This window comes from Archocentrus centrarchus, chromosome 11 (genome assembly GCF_007364275.1).
Source record: "Archocentrus centrarchus isolate MPI-CPG fArcCen1 chromosome 11, fArcCen1, whole genome shotgun sequence".
Lineage (NCBI taxonomy): Eukaryota > Metazoa > Chordata > Actinopteri > Cichliformes > Cichlidae > Archocentrus > Archocentrus centrarchus.
The window spans coordinates 19,090,495-19,110,846 of record NC_044356.1 but is presented as its reverse complement, the minus strand read 5'-3'; the positions used below and the strand labels follow the sequence as shown (position 1 = coordinate 19,110,846).

The following is a 20,352-nucleotide window of genomic DNA, read 5'->3' as shown; positions in this document are numbered from 1 at the left end:
CTCCTTCTTACCCTTTTCCGTGGTTTCATAGGTATGCAGCACCTTGTTGAGTGCATTTGTGACGGACCAGATGAGAAGAGATACTATCTCTGCACGCTCTGCAGCCTAACAGTGGGCGCCCATGTGATCATCAAGCACGTCCTGAGCTTTGACCACATCTTTTGGTATTTTGTAAGTAGCAATGGCATCAAAGAATATATTAATTTAATACGTTAATTGTAAGTTTACTAGTTGGGTAAGATTGAAGAATTGTAATCTAAAGACTTTCAAATAGGTACAGTTCAGGAGTGTGTGTGTGTGTGTGTGTGGGGGGGGGGGGGGGGGTGGTGGTGGTGGTAAAGTTTTGATAAAAAAGAAAAAGTAATTAATTTTTTTTTTTTTTGTTATGAGTTGAAAGGTTGATGTATGTTCTAGTTACTGCATAATTAGTGGTCCCAGCATAAAGCAAATAGACACATACAAGGTGGGTGATGACAGCATTTATGTTTTTTTGTTTGTTGTTTTTTTTTTTTTTTTTCCATATTTTTTAGACCAATAAATGTGTGGTTCTTGATCCTTGAGCTGAACAGTTGAACATCACCTCTAGTCTCCTTCAGTCAGTCAGCAACATGATCGATAGATATGAATTTCATCTGTGGAAAAAGCAAGTACTCCAGTAATACCCTCTTTATCAGAAATAACTTCTTGTGTTTTGTTGATCTTTCCCACCACTCTTTGACACGAGTTTGCTTTGGATTCAGATCTAGGCTTTGACTTAGGGCAGGGATCCTCACATCCAGGCCTCGAGAACCTGTGTCCTGCAGGTTTTAGATGTGTCCTTGATCCAACACACCTGAATCAAATGGCTGAATTACCTCCTCAGTATGCAGTCAAGTTTTCCAGAGTCCTGCTAATGACTTCTATATTTGACTCAGGTGTGTCGAAGCAGAGACACATCTAAAACCTGCAGGACACCGGCTCTCGAGGTCTGGATGTGAGGATCCTTGACTTAGGGTTTTATTTATGGTTGGTTCATTCATTTTTGCCACATTAAGTGACTTCCTGTTTTATTTTGTAAATCACTTATTTTTTGTGTCCATACTTGGGTTACTTCCTGCCTTTTTTGTGTCTTTTCACACATGTAGTTCATTATCCAATCAGTCCACACTGTTTATAGTCTTTTGTTGCCACAGCTCATTTGCCAGATTGTCTGTGTATGTCTCCGTACGCAAGCTTTCCAGCCATTCCTGGTTCAGGTTTTTTTTATTTTCCCCCCTTGTATATACCTGTGCGGTGTTGGTTTTCTTTGTGGATTTGTTTTTTTTCCCCCCTTTGGCTCACTCACTATGTTTTATTTGACCGACTGGTTGTTGTATCAGCTTTCTATAAATGAAGCTCACTTTTTGTTTTTTAAACTCCTTCTGATAATGCATGCAAATCATCTCCTCTTTGCACTGAACTGGTCACAGAACAATCTGGCCAACAATGGATCCAGCAGACGCTAGTCTGCCCCTGGAGAAACCCAAGGAGGTGAGGTCCTCAAGGAGAAGTTTCCTCTCTAGCCATAACAGCCCTGAAGATATTCAGTACAAAGTGAAGCTTTGTTTTATTAATTTGCTCTAAGCCTAGGTTTTTTGGAATGTCCACATGTGGCTGATCATCTCAGCAGTACCTTGGAGAACATTTTGGATTTCTCCAGTGATTCTCAACCCAACTTATTCCTGAGTTGTTCAGCCACTGGACTGCTAGCTCCCTGCCTGATCAAATTTCTGAGCCCGGTAGCTCTCAGCCTGCGAGGACCGCTAGCCTCCACTTTATTGGTCTAAAGCCTGCTAGCTTCCAGTGAGTCATCTGTTCAGCTTGGAAAGAACCTGTCAGCTTCCCTTCATAATTCCCAGGAATCAGCTGTGTGGGGAATGCTTCTAGCAATTTGCACTAAACCTCCTGAATGAGATTGTCTTCTTTACATCTTGCCTCTCAGTTGCCAAGTGCCATGCTGCCTAGCACCCTGAACAATGCTTCATCTGTTCCTAAGTCGGGGAGCTTTTCTCCTTTTTGTGTCCCTCCCAGGGTGGGCCCAAATTTTGCCTGCTCCTGATGCAGCTTTCACTTATCCCCAGCATTGTCAGACACAGAACCTGATGACCGCAAGTGTCGTCCCATGAGGCCAACCTCCACCTGGGTCCAGAGTGTGATACTGTCACTGACCTCCATTTTGAGGAACGTCTTTATGTAGGGCTCTGATTTTTCAACAACAAGAAGGGGCAAGAAGCAGAGAGGGTAGCAAAGATGGTTGCTAACAAACTCTGATTTGTCTATTTTGCTTATGTTCATTGGCAAACTATAGTTTTGTTCCTGATGACCCTTTTGAAGGACAAAGGCTTCTTTGGCATGCCTCCTTTACAAATCAAATTTGTGCACCCTATTTCTGATGTGGAGGCAAGGACTTTGAGTTGCTTTCAGATCTTGTAATGAAATTTTGAGGTTTTGCATCGGTTTGCTCCTGGGCCAAATGTGCTGTGGCAGCCAGCTGTAGCAAAATGGGCTATAGTTTAAAACCTCAGCCACTTCTAAATTACTTTGCTCTCAGTGAATTGATATACTGTAGCAGGGACATGAGAGCGAGAGAGAGAAAACTGTTGCTACATAGCAAGAATCCACCGGTCGGCTGGAGCATGGTTTGTATTTTGTTCTTTAGGTGCATGCGTGGGTTTGCTTGTTGGCTAGTTTGAGTGTATTAGCTTTGTGATGGACTGGTGACCTGTCAAGGGCCTGCCAGTGACAGCTGGGACAGGCTCCACACACTCAAGAATACACTTTTTTTTTTTTTTTTTTTTTTTTTTTTTTTTTTTTTTTAATTGCTTTATTTTTCTTAAGGCATCGGAGAACTCTTTAGGTGTTAGCGTGACACCAGATGCTCCAATAGTATATCGAACAACAGACTCTAGATGGCAGAGGTAGATAATTTCCTACTGTCAAGTTTTTAATAATTGCTCCATCATCAGAAACCTTATTTTCTAATTTTATGGATTTGAAGGTGTCAGATGTGTCACTTTTACCATATGACTGATCTTTTGTGAGTGTGTGAGAGAAAAATGGCTTTACAATTAGCCTGTTTGAGTTTATCACATTAACCTGAATGCACTGTTTCAAAGAGCATCCAGTATTTTGTTGTGCAGATAAGATGGGGGGGGGGATCCATTTCCATTTCCATTTGATGCACTCATATTTTTCTTTAATGTGACTGTACACTTAGGCCCAGTTTCCAGTACAGGGATTATGCCTAATCCTGGACTAAATACTTTTTCCTATTGTGGTCTTCATTGTTTTTTTTTTTGTTTTTTTTTTTTCCTTTTAGTCTAGGACCATGCTTAATCCATAACTGGGAAGTATAAGACTGTCTGTCTGTAACTGGATTTAGGAATGCCCAAGTTTGCTGATAATGAAGTAGTGTTTATCTCTGTAGTGAGGGGGAAAAAATAAAAATTACTTTGAATTTGTTTCTGTGCAGAAAATGTGGCATCCGTCTACACTGTTGTCAAAAGAATGCTATAGGGAGTACACCCCTGCCTTTGAATCCATGATTCTTGACTTCTCAAAGCAAGCAGAGGCGATGCATGGAACTGCAATTACTGATATGAAGGTAGCTATATGTAACTTTTATATTCAGGCTTTTCAAATGAAAATGCATTAATTTGTATTCATATGAAAATATGACTTTCTGTCACAGCAAGTGAGCCTGGAGCCCGCTGAATTCAAGTCAGTAAATTTCAAAAGCTATGCAGAAGGTTAGTGTCCATTTTTAAACCTTGGTTTAGGTTTTATTCATCTGCATGAACTGGAACTTGAGTGAAGTGTAGAGTAATATTTTACTGATTGGTCTTTTAGCTTTGAAGACACTGGAATCAATCAAGAAGTGCAGCCTGAAAGCAGCTGTCAAACCAGGGAAGAAGTTGGGTACGTATTGCATTAGTGTGAACTTTATATTTTTATTGCATTGTGTAAAAATGGTAGAAATGTCTTTCAAAGAGCTACTTTATACTTTAAAAAAATTCCTTTTAGTATAAAAAATGACGGGGGAAAAAAAGGTTTATTAAAGGTCTTTTAACTGCTTTAAAACATTTGAAATGTTTTTTTCATTTCATTGCAAAAATATAAAACTAAACTTTCTTTTTTTTTTTTTTTTTTTTTTTTAAAGTTTGTGCTGACAAAAAGCAGCTTGCACCTGCAATGAAACCTGCAAAGATGCTGCCATACAATCCACGGTGCAAAGTACTTTGTCAGGTGATGAATTTTATTTTGACTGCAATAGCCTGAATGTGGGGCAGCATGGTGGCACCGTGGTTAGCACTGTTGCCTCACAGCAAGAAGGTCCTTATTTTGAATTCACCTTGCCCCTGACCTTTCTGTGTGGAATCTGCATGTTGTGTGGGTTCTCTCAGCTTCCTCCCCCAGTTTTGTTTTTTTTTTTTTTTTTTTTTGCAATGACCTCCTGAAGAGCTTTTTGTCTTTGCAACAGGACTGCAGAATGACTCTTGAAAACATCGCCCATTATGTCAGACATCTGTCAAAAGCGAGCCACCAGAAGGTAGCTTTAATGTTCTGATTTCATCAGAATGTTTCAAGTGTTGTTAATGCTGTTATGGAAAAATCTTTAAGCTGTAGTTAAAACTCTTCCTTTTTGTTCTTACCCAGATGATGTGGAAAATCTTTGACGGTACAGTGTTTTTTGTTTTGTTTTGTTTTTTTTGGTCAGAATTTGTGTAATAAGCTCATCTAAATTAATTGAACTTGTTTAACTTTTTTTTTTTTTTTTTTTTTTTTCTCCCACCTACAGCTGAAGGATCTGAAACCTATATGAAAGGTATACTGTAGTTTTGTTAAATATTTGTTTAGTATTTTGATATCACAGAACTAATTGTGGTCACACATTTATGTTTTTGTATTTTAGAAAAGTCACACATGGTTCTCATTTAGTCAATTCTTTGTCTTTATCACAGCTCCATTTTATCTCAACATACACTCGTATGTCATGGAGGGCTTGAAGAAAAAACAACCAGTCATTGGTAAGTTTGCTCACAGTATTTTTGTTCTGTCAATTTGAAAAATATTGTATATAATTTAATTTGCTTTTGTTTTTATTTTAGGCACAGCCTTGATTGTGTCCTGTATTACCACTCAAGTTGAAGCAGAGCCTTTTTACTTGTGCTTTGCTTGTCAAGAGTGTGTCTGTCAGGCCTTCCTCGAGCTACACTTACTGTCACGAAAACATGTCGTACACACACTGGTGAGATTTTGAGTTATTGATTACTGATATGGTTTGTATCAGCCTCAGTGACGTAGCTGTAGATTTTGTTTCTGCTGTTTCTCCAGCGCAGCTCTGCATGTCAAGGTACCACAAAGACATTTAGACTGCCAGGTGTAGGACTTTTCACGTACTGGTGTCACAATTGGAGGATAACATAAGTGGCAGGCCTAAACAAAAAACCCCCAAAAAACTGGAAGTCATGTCTGTGGGGTGGGGGTGGGGGGAGCTAATAAATGCCAGACACAGGACATGAGATGTGCATCTGGCCCTTCAGGTGACCATCTACTGTTCACTGAAGCCTCGTCAATAATGGTCTCAGTGGAAGTCATGGTTTGGGGCTGTATTTCAGCCTGTGGTGTTTGGGTCAACATTGATGGCATTATGAATGCAGAAAAGTACCATTAGAAACTGATCCACCATGTAAGACCATCTAGAAAGTGTCTTGATTGGCAACAGCTTCATCTTTTTTCAGCATGTCAATGATCCCAAACACACTGCTTGTGCAGTCAAAGTATACCTGGATAGAAAAATACACAATGGAACACCATCAGTCATGGGTTGGCGTCTCCAGCACTGGCCCTCAACATTATTGAAGCATTGTGGGATCATCATGACAGAACAGAATAAAAGGCAGCCAACATAAAAAGAAGAGCTTTGAATGTCCTTTAAGACGCCTGGAGAACTATTCCTGAAGACCGCTGGAAGAATTCACAAAGTTTACCTAAAACAACTGTGCTGAAGAATAAATGTGATCATACCAAATATTGACTTACAAATTCATTTGAGTTGAAAAGAGTTTTTTGCCATATATAAAGCTACTTTCAACTACCCTTATTTACAAGTGGTCACCACAGTACATAGCTCCACATCGTTCATTTGGCAGAAATTTATGCCAGATGCCTTTCCTGATGAACACCCCCAGGATCTTCTGGGATCAAACCAGGAAGCTCTCACTTATTAGGCACATGTAAAAACCACTTCACTATAGAGCCTCTGCCTTATAGGCTGTATTTAAATTACTGCATCTACTTAACATACCGTAGGGGGAAAAGAACAGCATTAGCTGGTCACAACTACTGTTTTAAACACATGAGCTGCAGGTGATTGAAACATACTGTAATTTGTAATGAGTGACTTTTGTCTTCTACTCTTAGCTGTTTGAGAATCCCTGGCGGCTGCCGTTTGGCTGGGAGAAATTGCAGGATGATCAAGTACTAAGGTCAGAGGCATGGGAAGAAGAGAAGGAAAGAAGACCAACAGAGATCGTTCTGAAGGTAAAATGCTAATTAATGAACCGTGCTGGGGGGTCCCAGCACTGGGGGTGATTGATACTTTATTGATCCCAAAGGAAATTAGGGATTTGGGCAACATTTCTATAGGTTACCGCTGTAACGTCACCTGACCTGCTTTCATGTGGATGCAGAGATTTTTCAAAATCCATCCATCCATCCATTTTCTTCCGCTTATCCGGGGCCGGGTCGCGGGGGCAGAAGCCTAAGCAGAGAAGCCCAGGCTTCCCTCTCCCCAGCCACCTCCTCCAGCTCATCCGGAGGGACCCCAAGGCGTTCCCAGGCCAGCCGAGATACATAATCTCTCCAGCGTGTCCTGGGTCTACCACGGGGCCTCTTCCCGGTGGGACATGCCCGGAACACCTCACCCAGGAGGCGGCCAGGAGGCATCCTAATCAGATGCCCGAGCCACCTCAACTGGCTCCTTTCGATGTGGAGGAGCAGCGGCTCTACTCCGAGCCCCTCCCGGATGGTCGCACTCCTCACCTTATCTCTAAGGGAGAGGCCAGCCACCCTTCGAAGGAAACTCATTTCTGCCGCTTGTATTCGCGATCTTATTCTTTCGGTCACTACCCAAAGCTCGTGACCATAGGTGAGGGTAGGAACGTAGATCGACCGGTAAATCGAGAGCCTCGCTTTTACGCTAAGCTCCCTCTTCACCACGACGGACCGGTGCAGCGTCCGCATCACTGCAGAAGCAGCCCCGATCCGCCTGTCCATCTCCCGTTCCCTTCTCCCATCACTCGTGAACAAGACCCCGAGATACTTAAACTCCTCCACTTGAGGCAAGAACTCGTTCCTGAGCCGGAGATGGCACTCCACCCTTTTCCGGCTGAGGACCATGGCCTCAGACTTAGAGGTGCTGATTCTCATGCCGGCCGCTTCACACTCGGCTGCGAACCGTTCCACTGCGAGCTGGAGGCCCCCCCCGATGAAGCCAACAGAACCGCATCATCTGCAAAAAGCAGAGATGAGACTCTGAGGCCATCAAGGAAGAAGCCTTCCGCCACCTGGCTACGCCTAGAAATTCTGTCCATAAAAATAATGAACAGAATCGTTGACAAAGGGCAGCCCTGACTGAGTCCAACACCCACAGGAAACGAATCCGACTTATTACCGGCTATACGGACCAAGCTCTCACTGTGGTTGTACTAGGACTGAATGGCCCGCAACAATGGGCCAGACACCCCATACTCCCGCAGAACCTCCCAAAGGACACCCCAAGGGACGTGGTCGAATGCCTTCTCCAAGTCCACAAAGCACATGTAGACTGGTTGGGCAAACTCCCACGCACACTCGAATATCCTTGAGAGGATAAAGAGCTGGTCCAGAGTTCCACGACCAGGACGAAAACCGCATTGTTCCTCCTGAATCCGAGGTTCGACTAACGGACGCACCCTCCTTTCCAGCACCCTGGCATAGACCTTACCGGGGAGGCTGAGTAGTGTGATCCCCCGGAAGTTGGAGCACACCCTCCGGTCTCCCTTCTTAAAGATGGGGACCACCACCCCGGTCTGCCAATCCAATGGCACTGCCCCAGATCTCCACGCGATGTTGCAGAGGCGTGTCAACCAAGACAGCCCTACAACATCCAGAGCCTTCAGGAACTCAGGGCGAATCTCGTCCACCCCAGGGGCTCTGCCACCAAGGAGTTTTTTATCTACCTCAGTGACCTCACCCCCAGTGATGGTCAAGTCATCCCCCTCATCCCCAGACTCTGCTTCCACTACAGAAGGCGTGTCAGTGGGATTCAGAAGGTCCTCGAAGTATTCCTTCCACCGTCCGACTATAGCCTCAGTTGAAGTCAGCAGCACCCCCCCCGCACTATAAACAGTGTGAGTGAAGCACTGCTTTCCCCTCCTGAGTCGCCTGACGGTTTGCCAGAATCGCTTCGATGCCGTCCGAAAAGTCTTTTTCCATAGCCTCACCGAACTCCTCCCACACCCGAGTTTTGGAGGTGTGGGAGGAGTTCCACTTTCAATTTTTCAAAATGAAAGTGGAAAATCCCCATTTTGAAAAATGTACCTCTAAATGGCCTCAGTGTAAAAAATAATCATTTCCTGCAGACTTTATTTTTTTCATCATTGCTAATTGAGATTTTTATATTTTGTCAGGTTCTTGATATTCCATTCTCAGTATATGGTAGGATCACCCGTCCTACTTTTGGAGACGGTAAGAAGAGACTCTCTAAATGTTTCCTCTTTAGTTTTGTTATTACAAGACATTGTAATAAAGCAGAAATGTGACACAGTAAAGTCAACTCTGACCACTGTGTACTTTTTGTGTTTTGTAGGAACACAAACAACTTTTTTTTTCCTAGCTCAGGATGAGCTTGATGACTACTCAGTGTTGTTTAACAGAAATCTATTAAGGAAATGTTTTGAAAGCTGCATTCCTTTAAATGCCCAGCAGGGGACAATTCCAATGGTTACTAAAGACATCCAGTTTTATAGAAATCTATGGGAAAATAGCTTTCAGCTCTCCTGCCTTTTGATCCCAGTCATACTTTCCTGATCACTCACTGGTTTTAGGTCATACTGACTAAAAAATGGAGTTCGTCTTGTAAATTATGGCCATTATTGGAGTCAGCAAGGAGGCAGTGTAGTAGTGTAGTGCTTAACACATTTGTTTAACACACAAAAGGCCCTTGTTTTGTGTTGAGGAAAATTGAGTATTAAAAACACGCACACACGCTTATTGTATAATGTGAACGACTTGGCTTAGGGCACAATTATTCATAAGACTAAAACATAGTGCACTGTTGCTACCTTGAAGTTGCTCTATTCCCCAAGGCTGTTCCAGGAACTGAAACATCAGGGGCATAATCACATTCCAGAGCTGAGAGAAGCCATGAGACCTGTTTCCTGATTTTATCTTGCTTTGCATAATTGCTGGTCTGGTTGTGTACTCCTAAATCTACAAACAGCATTCAGTGACAGTTCTTTCAGTGTTCCTTGAGGTACCTCTCCAACTTCCACCTGCCTCTAACTAAATCTATTGGATTTGGGCAGAACATTAGGAAAGTAAAGTTTATACACAGTAGCACTGAAGATGCCCAAGAACACAATAACTCAAAGGGTTTGGGAACCACCAACAATCTTCCAAGACATGGCTGTCCAGCCAAACTCTAATCAGGGAAGAGTCTTGGTATTTCAGTAGTCGTTATGAATCTCAAGATGAGAGGACCTCACAGTACTACAACTATGAGTGCAGCACTGCAGAAATCAAGTGTTTATAGACTGAAGTGTTTAGAGAGAACCTAATCCATACTGAAATGCACATTACAGTATAGTACACGAAGTATCCTTTCCCAGTAAATATGTAATCAATTACATTTTCTTATGTTGCATAATCCAGGTGTTAAGCTGAACTGTGTAATCTGATTTGAGCAAGACCATGTGTGAAAAGCTGAGATGTAGTGGTCCTGACCCCCAAAAAGTACTCTGTTCTGGAAAAACTACTCCTTTTATGGAGATTATGAAACTTATTACTTAAGACTCAAGAACAGGAAACTTTTTGAATTTTATTTATAAACCGGGGTAGTGGGTGGGTGAAAACATGATGCCTCCAGTGACAAGAGGATGTGAATGTAACACTGGCAATTAGTAGTAAGCCCAAGGGAGCTGTTCATTTGCATACTGTGAGGGGACTGAGTCTCTGCACAGGAGAGTTTGAGGGATAGTTACTCTGTAGACCAACTGAGTTCATTTCTGAAAGGGTCTCTTGGTAAAAGAAGACTTGCCTCGCTTTGAAGTTTGGCACTGACAACAGCCCACTCCAAATTTGCCACAAAGCAACTGAATAGTTCTCAGACCAAAGCATTTTGCATCTCGCGCTCTGAGTAAACAAAGATTAAAATATTTAGCCACAGTTCCCAAATCAAAATCATGCACTGAGGTTTGCCTCATATCATCCCTGCAATCAATGATCAATTGATGATGCCAGATAAGTACTTTTTTTCTTTAAGCAAACTTAAATAACAATTGTCTTATTCTTTGACTGCAGTACTCAATGGACTTGAACAGCAGCACAGTGTCTTAGAGAATGAAGGTTAGTGATAAATCTGTTTTTTTGTTGTAGTAACTGAAATGGTCACTTTAGTGCAATTCTTTTTAATCTGACTTGTGCTTGTTTCTGTTTTACACCTGTGCAGTTCCACCGTGTCAAACGTATAGCAAACTCCAGCAAAATGAACCATTTCCTCTACTTGGTGAGTAAAACTAGAATTACTGCTGTACCTCTGCCAACCACTTAAGTTGCAGATTATATCTGTCTGTCCAGGCTTCAATAAAACCTGCCCATGAAGAGGATGAATATCACCAATTCTGCATCCCACCAAATGTGAAATGTGGCCACAAACTCTCCTAGATTTCCTTCAGTCTCACCAACTGCACACATCCACTGGGAAAATGTGCTGTGTGGAAACTTGTGATTGCAATTAGACCGTTACCCTGACATTTTATGTTGAACGTGGACATTTATAGGGCAGGATGAGCCTAATTCATGTATGAACATGTAATGAATTCTTGAGTTACATCCAGTCGTCTTTCTAACGGTCTTACCAGTAAGCACAGGTGCATTGCAAGTGCTTTTTACGCTCTCTCCCTCTTCATTGCAGGCATGCAGTTCGTGGTCATGTACGATTTGTTTGACAAAAGACCCGATTCCCCAGAAGCAGGATTTCTGTGTTTGCTCTGTGAGAGGAGACTGTCAAATGATGAATGCCATGACCATGTGTTCAGCCGTGAACACGTTGCAAAATTTCTGGTATTTATTTATTTTTTTTAATTCTAGTTCTGTTATTTTTCTATTTATAGTGATTGTTGTTGTTATACAGTAATTTTTTATATTATTGGCAAAAAAAAAATTGAGTGGCAACTGTTGTGGATAATTACAAAAAGTATCACATATTAAAAGTGCACTGCGTATGACATTGAGGTTGTGAGGGTATAAAACAAAGAACCAGCTGGCCCTGGGTCATTCTAGTATTTGTTCGGTCACTGATCAATAGATTTCAGATTTTTCACACTTTGATACTTTTGGGACTCTACAAGTGTCACAAACAGGAGCGCAGCGAAGGAGGACCCAATTGCAGACTGAGGCAGGACTATAAGTGGGTTAAGCAATTTAAGCAATTTATCACCAACAAAAACACCATAAACCAGGAGATGGCTCTGAGAGGTTCTCTTAAAACTGTACTCCAACTCCTAAGAAACTGCGGGGGGGTGTAACCGCCGACGGGTCAGTCTAGACGGAGGGAGAGGGAGGGATGCGTTAGGGACTGTAGTAAGCATTACATGAATGGACATAGGGAGGTAGCAGAGGAGGAGGCTTACGTGGGAAGCAGTATGACAAAAGTCCTGAGGGAGAGGAAGATGGCTCGAGCGATGTGATGTTTTCTTCAGGAGGGCGGGCAGGCAGACGGGCTAAGGAACAAGATGATTTCTGCAGAGAAAATGAACAACACTCCACGGTTATGCACAGAGCCTCCAGACACTCTAGCAAGGACAGGAGGCCAGAGCAGACCCTTAAATATCATCCTGATGAATGAACTCACTACAGGTGTGCAGAGCCTCCGCAAGGCAGCCTCCAGCCCTGCCCAAAAGAGGAGGAGAAAACAGCCTGCCAACCCCCTGAAACAAAAAACAGAAAAACAAATCCACAGCACATCGATCCATGACGACAAGAACTATTGAAAGATGGTTTTGACAAAGCATCTACAAGTGATTTACTTTGAGTTGAAGTAGAACACAATTTTATTGTTTTTATTTATTTGGTACTCACCACAGTTGTATATTTTAAGAAACAAAGGACCCTGAGGATCACATACATTCACAGCCACTTCATTAGGTACACCTTGCTGGTACTGGGCTGTAATTCCTTTTACCTTTAGGACTACCTTAATACTTCATGGAATAGATTCAACATTGCTGGAAGCATCCATCACAATATGGGTGCACTGTGGTCATGCACACCTTTACATCATCACCAGCACCTGTAAACCCTGGAGATGGATGTGTGGGGTAAATCCCAGGAGATCCGTAGTCCCTAGTCACTTAAATCACTTTTCTTCCCCATTCTGTTTGGTTTGAACTTCAGGATTCACCCCCCCCCCCCCCCCCCCCCGCCCCCTTTTTTTTTTCTTCTGTTTTCAGCATATGGTCTTAATACATTCATGCATGAAGACATGCTTGAGTTGCTGCCATTTTATTGGCTGATTTAGATATTGGCTAAAAAGGAACTTAACAGGTGTATTTTTGGCAGTGTATCTGTCCCATTATTCCTAGGGAACATGGGACCGCTGGGACAAAATAATGACTCCATGATAACTGAATTTAAATTTAAAGTATCAGGTAAGATTGGAACAAATACCAGAAAGACAAAACAACCAAAGCCACAGTTTTCTCCAGGTGAGTATAAAATCACCTTTAGTTTAATTTAACTTGGATGCCTGGTAGCTGTTAGCCACAATAGCATTTTTATGCTAAGCTAGCCAGTAATGATTAATCAAAGAAAATGACAAATATATCAAAGTAGGGAAAATCGCAGATGTAATTATGATACTTCTTGGTAAAACTTAACCAGTCTAAATGTTATCTGGTCTTCGGTTTTTGTTCTCTTGGCTTAATTAGCTGTGAAAAAAAAAAATCTTTAAATGGCAGTGTTGATAGCATGTTGGCTAACACTGCAGCTCTAACGGTTAGCTGGAAAAGGTAATGGCAAACTAAAAAGATAACGGACAGCAGTCTTTTAATGTCTTAGTAAAGCAAATAATTTTAGCCTCTATCCTGTATTTTTATATGGTGTTAACTTTCAAAAATTAGCTTAGTAATGTGCTATGTTACAGGCAGAAACTATTTTCAGAGTTTGGTGTCACATTAAGCCTGACCATCTTGAGATTTGCCTGACAATTTAAAATTGTCCCTAAAATATTTAGATGTTCAATATCTTGCATCAGATTTAGATGCTTGTAGAAACCACAGTTTTGCAGGTAGAGGACTAATACTTTTTGTTTTGATACTTTCTTATTTGCAAGGCACATAATATTTTAAACAGTCAATTTCACATTGTCCCTTGATGTTTGCAACACTGTAAATTTCCCACAATGTGGGACAAATAAGATTATCTTTTAGCTTATCTTAGGTTGAATATGGAAATAAAACACATTTTTGATCAAATTTCAGTGTGCTATTTCGCAGGTATGATACTATATACTTATGTCATACTAATACAGGCAATACTATATATTGTTTATTTAGAGAAATAAAGTGGTGACTGTGGTCTCTCTCTTTTCCAATATGATTTAAAAAAAAAAAAAAATCTTCATCCCTTGGATTAACCTTGAAAGAAGCGAATGATGACATTTTGAAACAGCATTTATGTGTTTGTGTGCAGGATGCTTTCCACCCAGGCTCACTAACAACCAAAACTGATGCAGAGACCTTACTGGACTTGGCAAAACAGGCAGCAAAAATACAGAGAAATTCACACATACAGGTATTCTGTATTACATGGATAAAGGTGGTTCTGGTAAGTTAGCTTCTCCTCTTGCCACACTTTTATGCTTTTGAATCTGCCTTCCCTCTAAGGTAGTGTATTTGCACCGTCCCATCGAGGAGCCATGCAGCTACATGAGAGGTGAGTGTCTATATATGTGGCAATGAATGTTTTTCACTGTGATCTACAGCAAAATTGGTTTATTGGCTGTTCATCTGTTTTGTTCCAGCAACACATATTTTGACATCTGTGGTGAGGAAATATAGGAAAAGAAACCTTAAACCCCAAATTAGACCTGAAAGAAAACTGGGTAAGCCTCTTGTGGGTTGTGGGTTGCAGGGGTAGGCTGTTGGCTACCTGAAAGTTACGCGCTTTACCTTTTTGCATTGTCATTTTTTGGAAAGCTGACTTGTTGCCAGTTTTTTGTTAAAAACAGCTGTACTCAAACTGACATATATTCTGTATGTTTCTCAGCTCCCAGGGTAACTGTAAAAGTTGAGCAAGATGTGAGAGATGATCAGAAAAACAGCAGCACCAATACAGTCGGTGTGAAAAATATCAAAAAAGAGATGCCTTTGCCAAGTAAAGACTCAGAGTCCCAAAGTAAGGTGGTTTCACAAACAGAGAAGATGAAGAGCACAGGAGATGCATGTGGGGCAATAAAGCAGGAGCCAGAAGAGGCTAAGACAAAAGAACCAACAGGGGAGGAAAAAAGCTGCCACAATGCAAGCAAAGACAATGGAGCAGAGGCTGGAATAGATAAGAGCACAAGTAGCAAATATGTCCCAGCACAGTTGAAGAATTACAAAGAAAAGGAAAGAAAAAGGCCGCACAGTGTGTCTGAAACATCACAAGAGGACCCGTGTTCTACTGGGGATGCAGGGAAAGAAATGGGAGAAAGCTGCCCTAAAAGACAGCGTCTGAACTCCAGAGAAGACTCTTGTGAAGAAGCCTCCAAAATGACCGGTATTAAAATAAAGGAGGAGAAAATGGATAAAGCCTATGAAGCAGCAATGGACAAAGGTTTGGAAATATATTACTGTTTTTGTTTTTATATGTAGAGTTAGTTTTCTCTTGTATCGCTTTCAATAATGTTAAATAGTGGCTTTACTTGTTTCCTGATTATTTAGAAAGCTAATTATTTTTTTCTAAATATTAGACCCTATTGATAGTAAACATATGCATTCTCCAGGTTTAAGTGCCCTGCTCAAATGCTGCTGTCATCCACATGAGCCAGTCTACCTCTGCGAGTCCTGCTCTTTGAAAATCTCAGAGAAAGACATCGTCAGCCATCTGACGGGATTTGACTGTCACAAGGTGCATCTGGTGGTGAGTAAATGCTCAATTCTAAGTTGGGCTTCTTCGAGTCTTAGGTGCAAAGCTCATGCTGCATGTACAGAAGATTCTAATAAATGGAGACTATCCCGTTTTCATGCAGATGCATATTATATCTTGGGCATGTTATTTGGCAGCATTGACTTATTTCATAATAGCTTCAGCTAAACTGATTTATTTTTTTAACCCCTACTTTTAACTGTGACTTAGCTCTTTAAAACAAACCTGAAGAGGGGGAATGAATATGACCATAATGCCACAAAAATTCAAATTTGAATGGAAAAAAAATTAATAAATTCATAATTATTAAAGGTCTACTATTACTAAATTTGCATGCATGGAATGCACAGTAAATGAATAAAATGGTGTAATTTACTCAAGGGTAAAGCTCAGCTTTGGTCTGAGCCTTAATGCTCTTGCTTGTAGATGATTATACACTAAGAGCCAAAATAAATTGTGTTACTAATTTTTTTTCTGCCTTGACTGCAGGATGTTCATGTGAATGAAGACGTTTACAACAGCATATCAAAACAAAGCTTTCAGTCAGGTAAGGATGCACCTTTCTTTAATTTCTTTTAAAAATTTTGGGTTCTTACTGCATTTCAGTGGAGCCAGTTAGGTGTGATTGGAGAGACAGAACTACCAAAGTGCAGCATTTCCTCAGTGGTGCCTGTTATCTTACCAGCCATACAGGCAGTGAGGGCATTTCAGACTCAGCAGGACGGTGGGTGTGAACTCCCTTCGTCCTCAGCTTCACCGTGCATGAAAACTGCGGGCATCTCAATTGACAGACGTGACTATACAAAGGGCAGCATGACGGTAAATCAAGTATGTTGTCAGTGGCGTTATTTTTTGTATTATTATTATTTTTATTTTTATTAATAGAATGACAAACTGTACATTACATTTTACTGCTTTCTTTTTGATAACTGTGTGGTTGGTAGAGTGTCCTTAGTCTCCTTAGTGAAATAAAACCTTAAGACTGGTGAGGGAAGGGCAGTCTGTACACTTTAGTGGGGAATGTTTAATGGAGTTTAAAGTTCCCACATGTTGGGAATTCTTTTAAAATTGTTATGATAGTAGTAGTTATAGTATCATTTATTAGTAGTAATAGTGGTCTTACTTACACTGGAATGATGTACACTGTGTGCTTAGGGTAGTAGTTTAGGGCCGAAGCCTGTTATACTTAATTTTACACTATGCGTGAGGCCTCACTTTCACTTTGTGTATACCGTTTTAAATGTGATTCAGACTGATCACGTCTGGATAATGTGAAATATTAGGGGGATATAAATTTAATTGGGGGGGTTGTGTCTAATTGTGACAAATGTCTTTAGCCTGGGGATGACCGCATTATTTATTAGGTCTGTCAGACCTGTCATTAGGAGAGGTTCACCTCGATGACAAGTGTCTGTTTATGCGCACTCCCAAAAGCAGCTTGGCAAGTTGCCCTGAAGTTGGTGAGTTTGGCGATCAGGTTTCAAAAGGGAGCAGAGTGTTTACATTAAGAGGGCTCAAAGAAAGGGGAGGAGCTGGCTCACCTTTTTCCCCCTCATAAGGACTCAGTACTGGGAGGCCCGCTCACACTCTCTCTCCTCCTGTCTCCCTGCGTCTGTCCGGTTATCTCTTTCCTTTTCTTCTCTTTTTTCTTATGTTCGTCTTTGTGGTGTTTGTGTCTTTGTCTTTTTTGTTACTGTCTGTTTTGGTTCTTTTGTTTGTTTTTTGTTTTGTGTGATATGCATATGCTCCAAGGGAGTTTTTTGTGTTTTCTTGACCTGTATGTCTAAACAGATGGCATTGGATTCTGCTCTTCTCCAGTGAGTTTCTTTTTTTTTTGGAAACTTTGTTTCTAATTAATTTCAGCCAGAGGGAAACCTGTGAGCCCTTAACATTACGAACCAATACAGGTCATGAAAATGTGTTTTTAAGATTTTTTTTTTTTCCTTTTTAAATAGGCTTTGAGGTCTAAAATAACTGTGAAAATGTGACATCTGTCAGTGCAGTGATACTGCACTGCGGTGGCTTTAACAAAAGAAATGTAATGTTAACGTGCCAGAAAGGGTTGTAAATGGTTGTTGTTTGTGTAGTTGTGACTGTCTAAAAACAAATGAGCTACTAAATGCCATTGTTTCTCTTTAAAGGTAGTGAAGAAGGAGATTGATGATCCAGGAGAGTCAGCAGTAATTACAGCCACCTCCAAAATAACTCAAGTTCTCCCGCCATCAAATGAAGAGGACACACAGAGCGACAAAGTGCCCAAGCCAGCTAACAAATCTGTAACTTGTCCAACTATTCCCAGAAGAAGTGGAGAAACGTTAAGTCTGCATGTGTCGAGTGCAAGTGGGACAAACACCCACTCCAAAGCCGGTATTACTCCAAACACAAGTGTGAAATCAACAAAAATAGAAGGCAGTTCAAACGTGGAAGACGTAAAAATGGTTACTACTTCCTACACTGCAACCACCACCAAACATACCCCAGCTTCTTCCCAACGGCCAGGGACTAGCTCTAAGGCGTCTGTGTCAACCACAAAGCCAACTGCAGAATCTGCGGTGGTGTGCAGAACTGGAGTTGCATTGAGAGCAGCAGGCGGTTCTTTAAACAATGCGCCTCCCCGGCAGACAGAATCCAGAGTGGTGCAAGAGGCTAGTTGCAAAACTGCACCTTCCTCCAAAAGTGAAAATGTGCCTAAACCTCTACCACATAAGTCAAAAACCAAAGCCTCACCTCAAATCCCATCTGTGATCGCCGCTAAAAAGCCTAAAACCAGAGTTATATCTGAAAATGTGGAAACTTCTGCTAAGACCGTTCATGTGACGAAAAGTACAAAACCTGCTGCTGCTCCTCATCAGGCCACGGGCACAGCTGTCAGGCCTGAATACAAGAAGCCGCCTCCAGAGCCATCACAAACCTCCACGAGTAAGACGAAGCCAAGTGAAGGCCTTCCTAAAGTAGGCAAGTGGTGGTGTTATTAAAAATCACTCCATACTTCTCTATGAATTTTTTTTTTTTTTTAACCATAAGTCTGCTTTTCTGTTTTGTCATTGCTTTTTAGGCTTAAATGAGCTGATTGTAATACTATGTGAGGAGAAGCAGCAAGTCTACTGTAAGCTGTGTTCAGTGAAACTAACTAACTCCAGTGACTATCACCTGGTCAGCTTAGACCACTGGAAAAAATATGTGGTGCGTGCATTTTTAAGTCTATTGGCAATGTAGATTGTAGAGCAGGTGGTCATCTATACAGGTGTTAATTGTGTGTGTGTGTGTGTGTGTGTGTGTGTGTGTGTGTGTGTGTGTGTGTGTGTGTGTGTGTGTGTGTGTGTGTGTGTGTGTTCATTTTCTTAGAAAATGAAGTTCCCTGAATGGACCGCAAAGCCATCAGAGATGGAGAAAAAACTGAACGAGATAGCGACTCCCTTGGCGGAGGCTGAGAAAAAACTAGGACCTCGCAGACCTCAGGTGACCCTCACAAGTCTCCTAACAGACCATTTAAATCATAATTAACAGCTTTTTGCTTTTTAACCAATTGGTGATATGTAATAAAACAGATCCATGAGAGCGAAGTAAAGTCAAATGTCAGCTCTCAATGTAGAGCTTTTAATTACAATTATTTTATATTTATTCTGCTAGATTGTGAAAGTGAAGAAGGACGTGTATGAAAAGCTGGCTCATCTTCCAGAGGATGAAGGTAAAGAGATCCCAGTACTACTTCTTAAGCACATAAAAAGTTTAGCAAGAACAGGCTTTGTGGTGTTTTAAGCTGACAAAAAATAAAAAAGGAAAATTCAGAGAAGGAATTTTTTATTATTTATTTATTTATAGAAAACCATGGCAATCTGAGCTTTGGAGCCCAGTCTGTCATAGCTTTATTTTAGAGTAATATCTGAAAAGCAAGTAAAAAACAAACACGTGAAAGTGATGCATTTCTGCTATTGTTACTGACTCCAGTTTTCTGTCTTTTTTTTTTTTCTTTTTTTTCTTTTAATATTTGGCGTTCCATTATTAATTGGTATTTGGAGTATATCTTTTGGTGAAATATTTAAATTATTTTATTCAGTTAGTTGCTGCCTTTATTATAAATAGTTACTGTTTGCAAACACATGCTTGTGCACAGTACGTTTGTCCAATATGGGATCTGTGTTTAATGAAACCTGTAATGGTTGGAAGTATACGCTCACCGGCCTTGTTTGGGCACACCTGTTCAGTTGCTCCAGTTGCCAATATTTAATCAATCACATGGCAGCAACTCAATGCATTTAGGCACGCATACACGCTCAAGACAATCTGCTGAATTTCAAACGTCAAGAAAAGTAAATGTGCCACAGTTGTTGGTGCCAGACAGGCTGGTCCAAGTATTTCAGAAACTGCTGATGTGTCGGGATTTTTCTGAACAACCATCTCAAGGATTTACAGGTAATGGTCTGAAATAGAAAAATATCCAGTGAGCCGCAGTTCTCTGGGTGAAAATACCTTGCTGTCAGAGGAGAATGCCCAGAACGCTTTAGGCTGATATGACGGCTAAAGTCTTATATCGTTCGTCACAACCAAGAAATGCAGGAGAGTTACTGACTTGATCTCAACTCTTTTTCCCTGTATTCTTTTGATTCTCAGCTGTCAGATTTGTGAAGGCAATAAGTCAGAGCAATTTGCAGGTCTCATCGGCCTCCCTGGCTGATGCTGCCTCTGCCAGTCCATGTGACGTTTCAAGCTCAGATGATGGTAAATCAGACCTTTTTTTTTTTTTTTTTTTTTTTTTTTTTTTTAAGCTCCTAGATTATGAGTACCAGCAACTGATCCTGTTAATGCAATTGTTTTCTCTCAGGGATAAATGTGCAACATAATGAAAGTCACAAGACACAATCTGATGACCTGATTGAAGATGAGCTTCAAGTTGAGGAAATTGCAGGTAATACATTCATGTTTGTCTTGAGGTTTTTACAGAAT

General features: G+C 41.1%; 1 protein-coding gene across 8 annotated transcripts in view; it reads left to right on the top strand.

Moving 5' to 3' along the window:
• LOC115788621 (uncharacterized) overlaps positions 1–20,352 on the top strand; it is a 49,549-nt gene that overhangs the window by 23,161 nt on the left and 6,036 nt on the right. For 7 of the 8 annotated variants that reach the window (XM_030741729.1, XM_030741728.1, XM_030741726.1 and 4 more), the window contains exons 11-38: positions 32–171; positions 3,491–3,622; positions 3,710–3,767; positions 3,868–3,936; positions 4,178–4,263; positions 4,499–4,567; positions 4,675–4,696; positions 4,817–4,843; positions 4,980–5,045; positions 5,127–5,266; positions 6,442–6,561; positions 8,691–8,748; positions 10,582–10,626; positions 10,730–10,786; positions 11,195–11,343; positions 13,972–14,073; positions 14,166–14,214; positions 14,303–14,383; positions 14,548–15,096; positions 15,266–15,402; positions 15,898–15,955; positions 16,094–16,236; positions 17,550–18,363; positions 18,464–18,591; positions 18,754–18,867; positions 19,039–19,096; positions 20,020–20,127; positions 20,231–20,314. In XM_030741729.1, coding sequence (XP_030597589.1) covers positions 32–171; positions 3,491–3,622; positions 3,710–3,767; positions 3,868–3,936; positions 4,178–4,263; positions 4,499–4,567; positions 4,675–4,696; positions 4,817–4,843; positions 4,980–5,045; positions 5,127–5,266; positions 6,442–6,561; positions 8,691–8,748; positions 10,582–10,626; positions 10,730–10,786; positions 11,195–11,343; positions 13,972–14,073; positions 14,166–14,214; positions 14,303–14,383; positions 14,548–15,096; positions 15,266–15,402; positions 15,898–15,955; positions 16,094–16,236; positions 17,550–18,363; positions 18,464–18,591; positions 18,754–18,867; positions 19,039–19,096; positions 20,020–20,127; positions 20,231–20,314 — 3,663 coding nt within the window. The remainder of the gene's footprint in view (positions 1–31; positions 172–3,490; positions 3,623–3,709; positions 3,768–3,867; positions 3,937–4,177; positions 4,264–4,498; positions 4,568–4,674; positions 4,697–4,816; positions 4,844–4,979; positions 5,046–5,126; positions 5,267–6,441; positions 6,562–8,690; positions 8,749–10,581; positions 10,627–10,729; positions 10,787–11,194; positions 11,344–13,971; positions 14,074–14,165; positions 14,215–14,302; positions 14,384–14,547; positions 15,097–15,265; positions 15,403–15,897; positions 15,956–16,093; positions 16,237–17,549; positions 18,364–18,463; positions 18,592–18,753; positions 18,868–19,038; positions 19,097–20,019; positions 20,128–20,230; positions 20,315–20,352) is intronic. The other variant, XM_030741727.1, reaches the window with a different exon arrangement.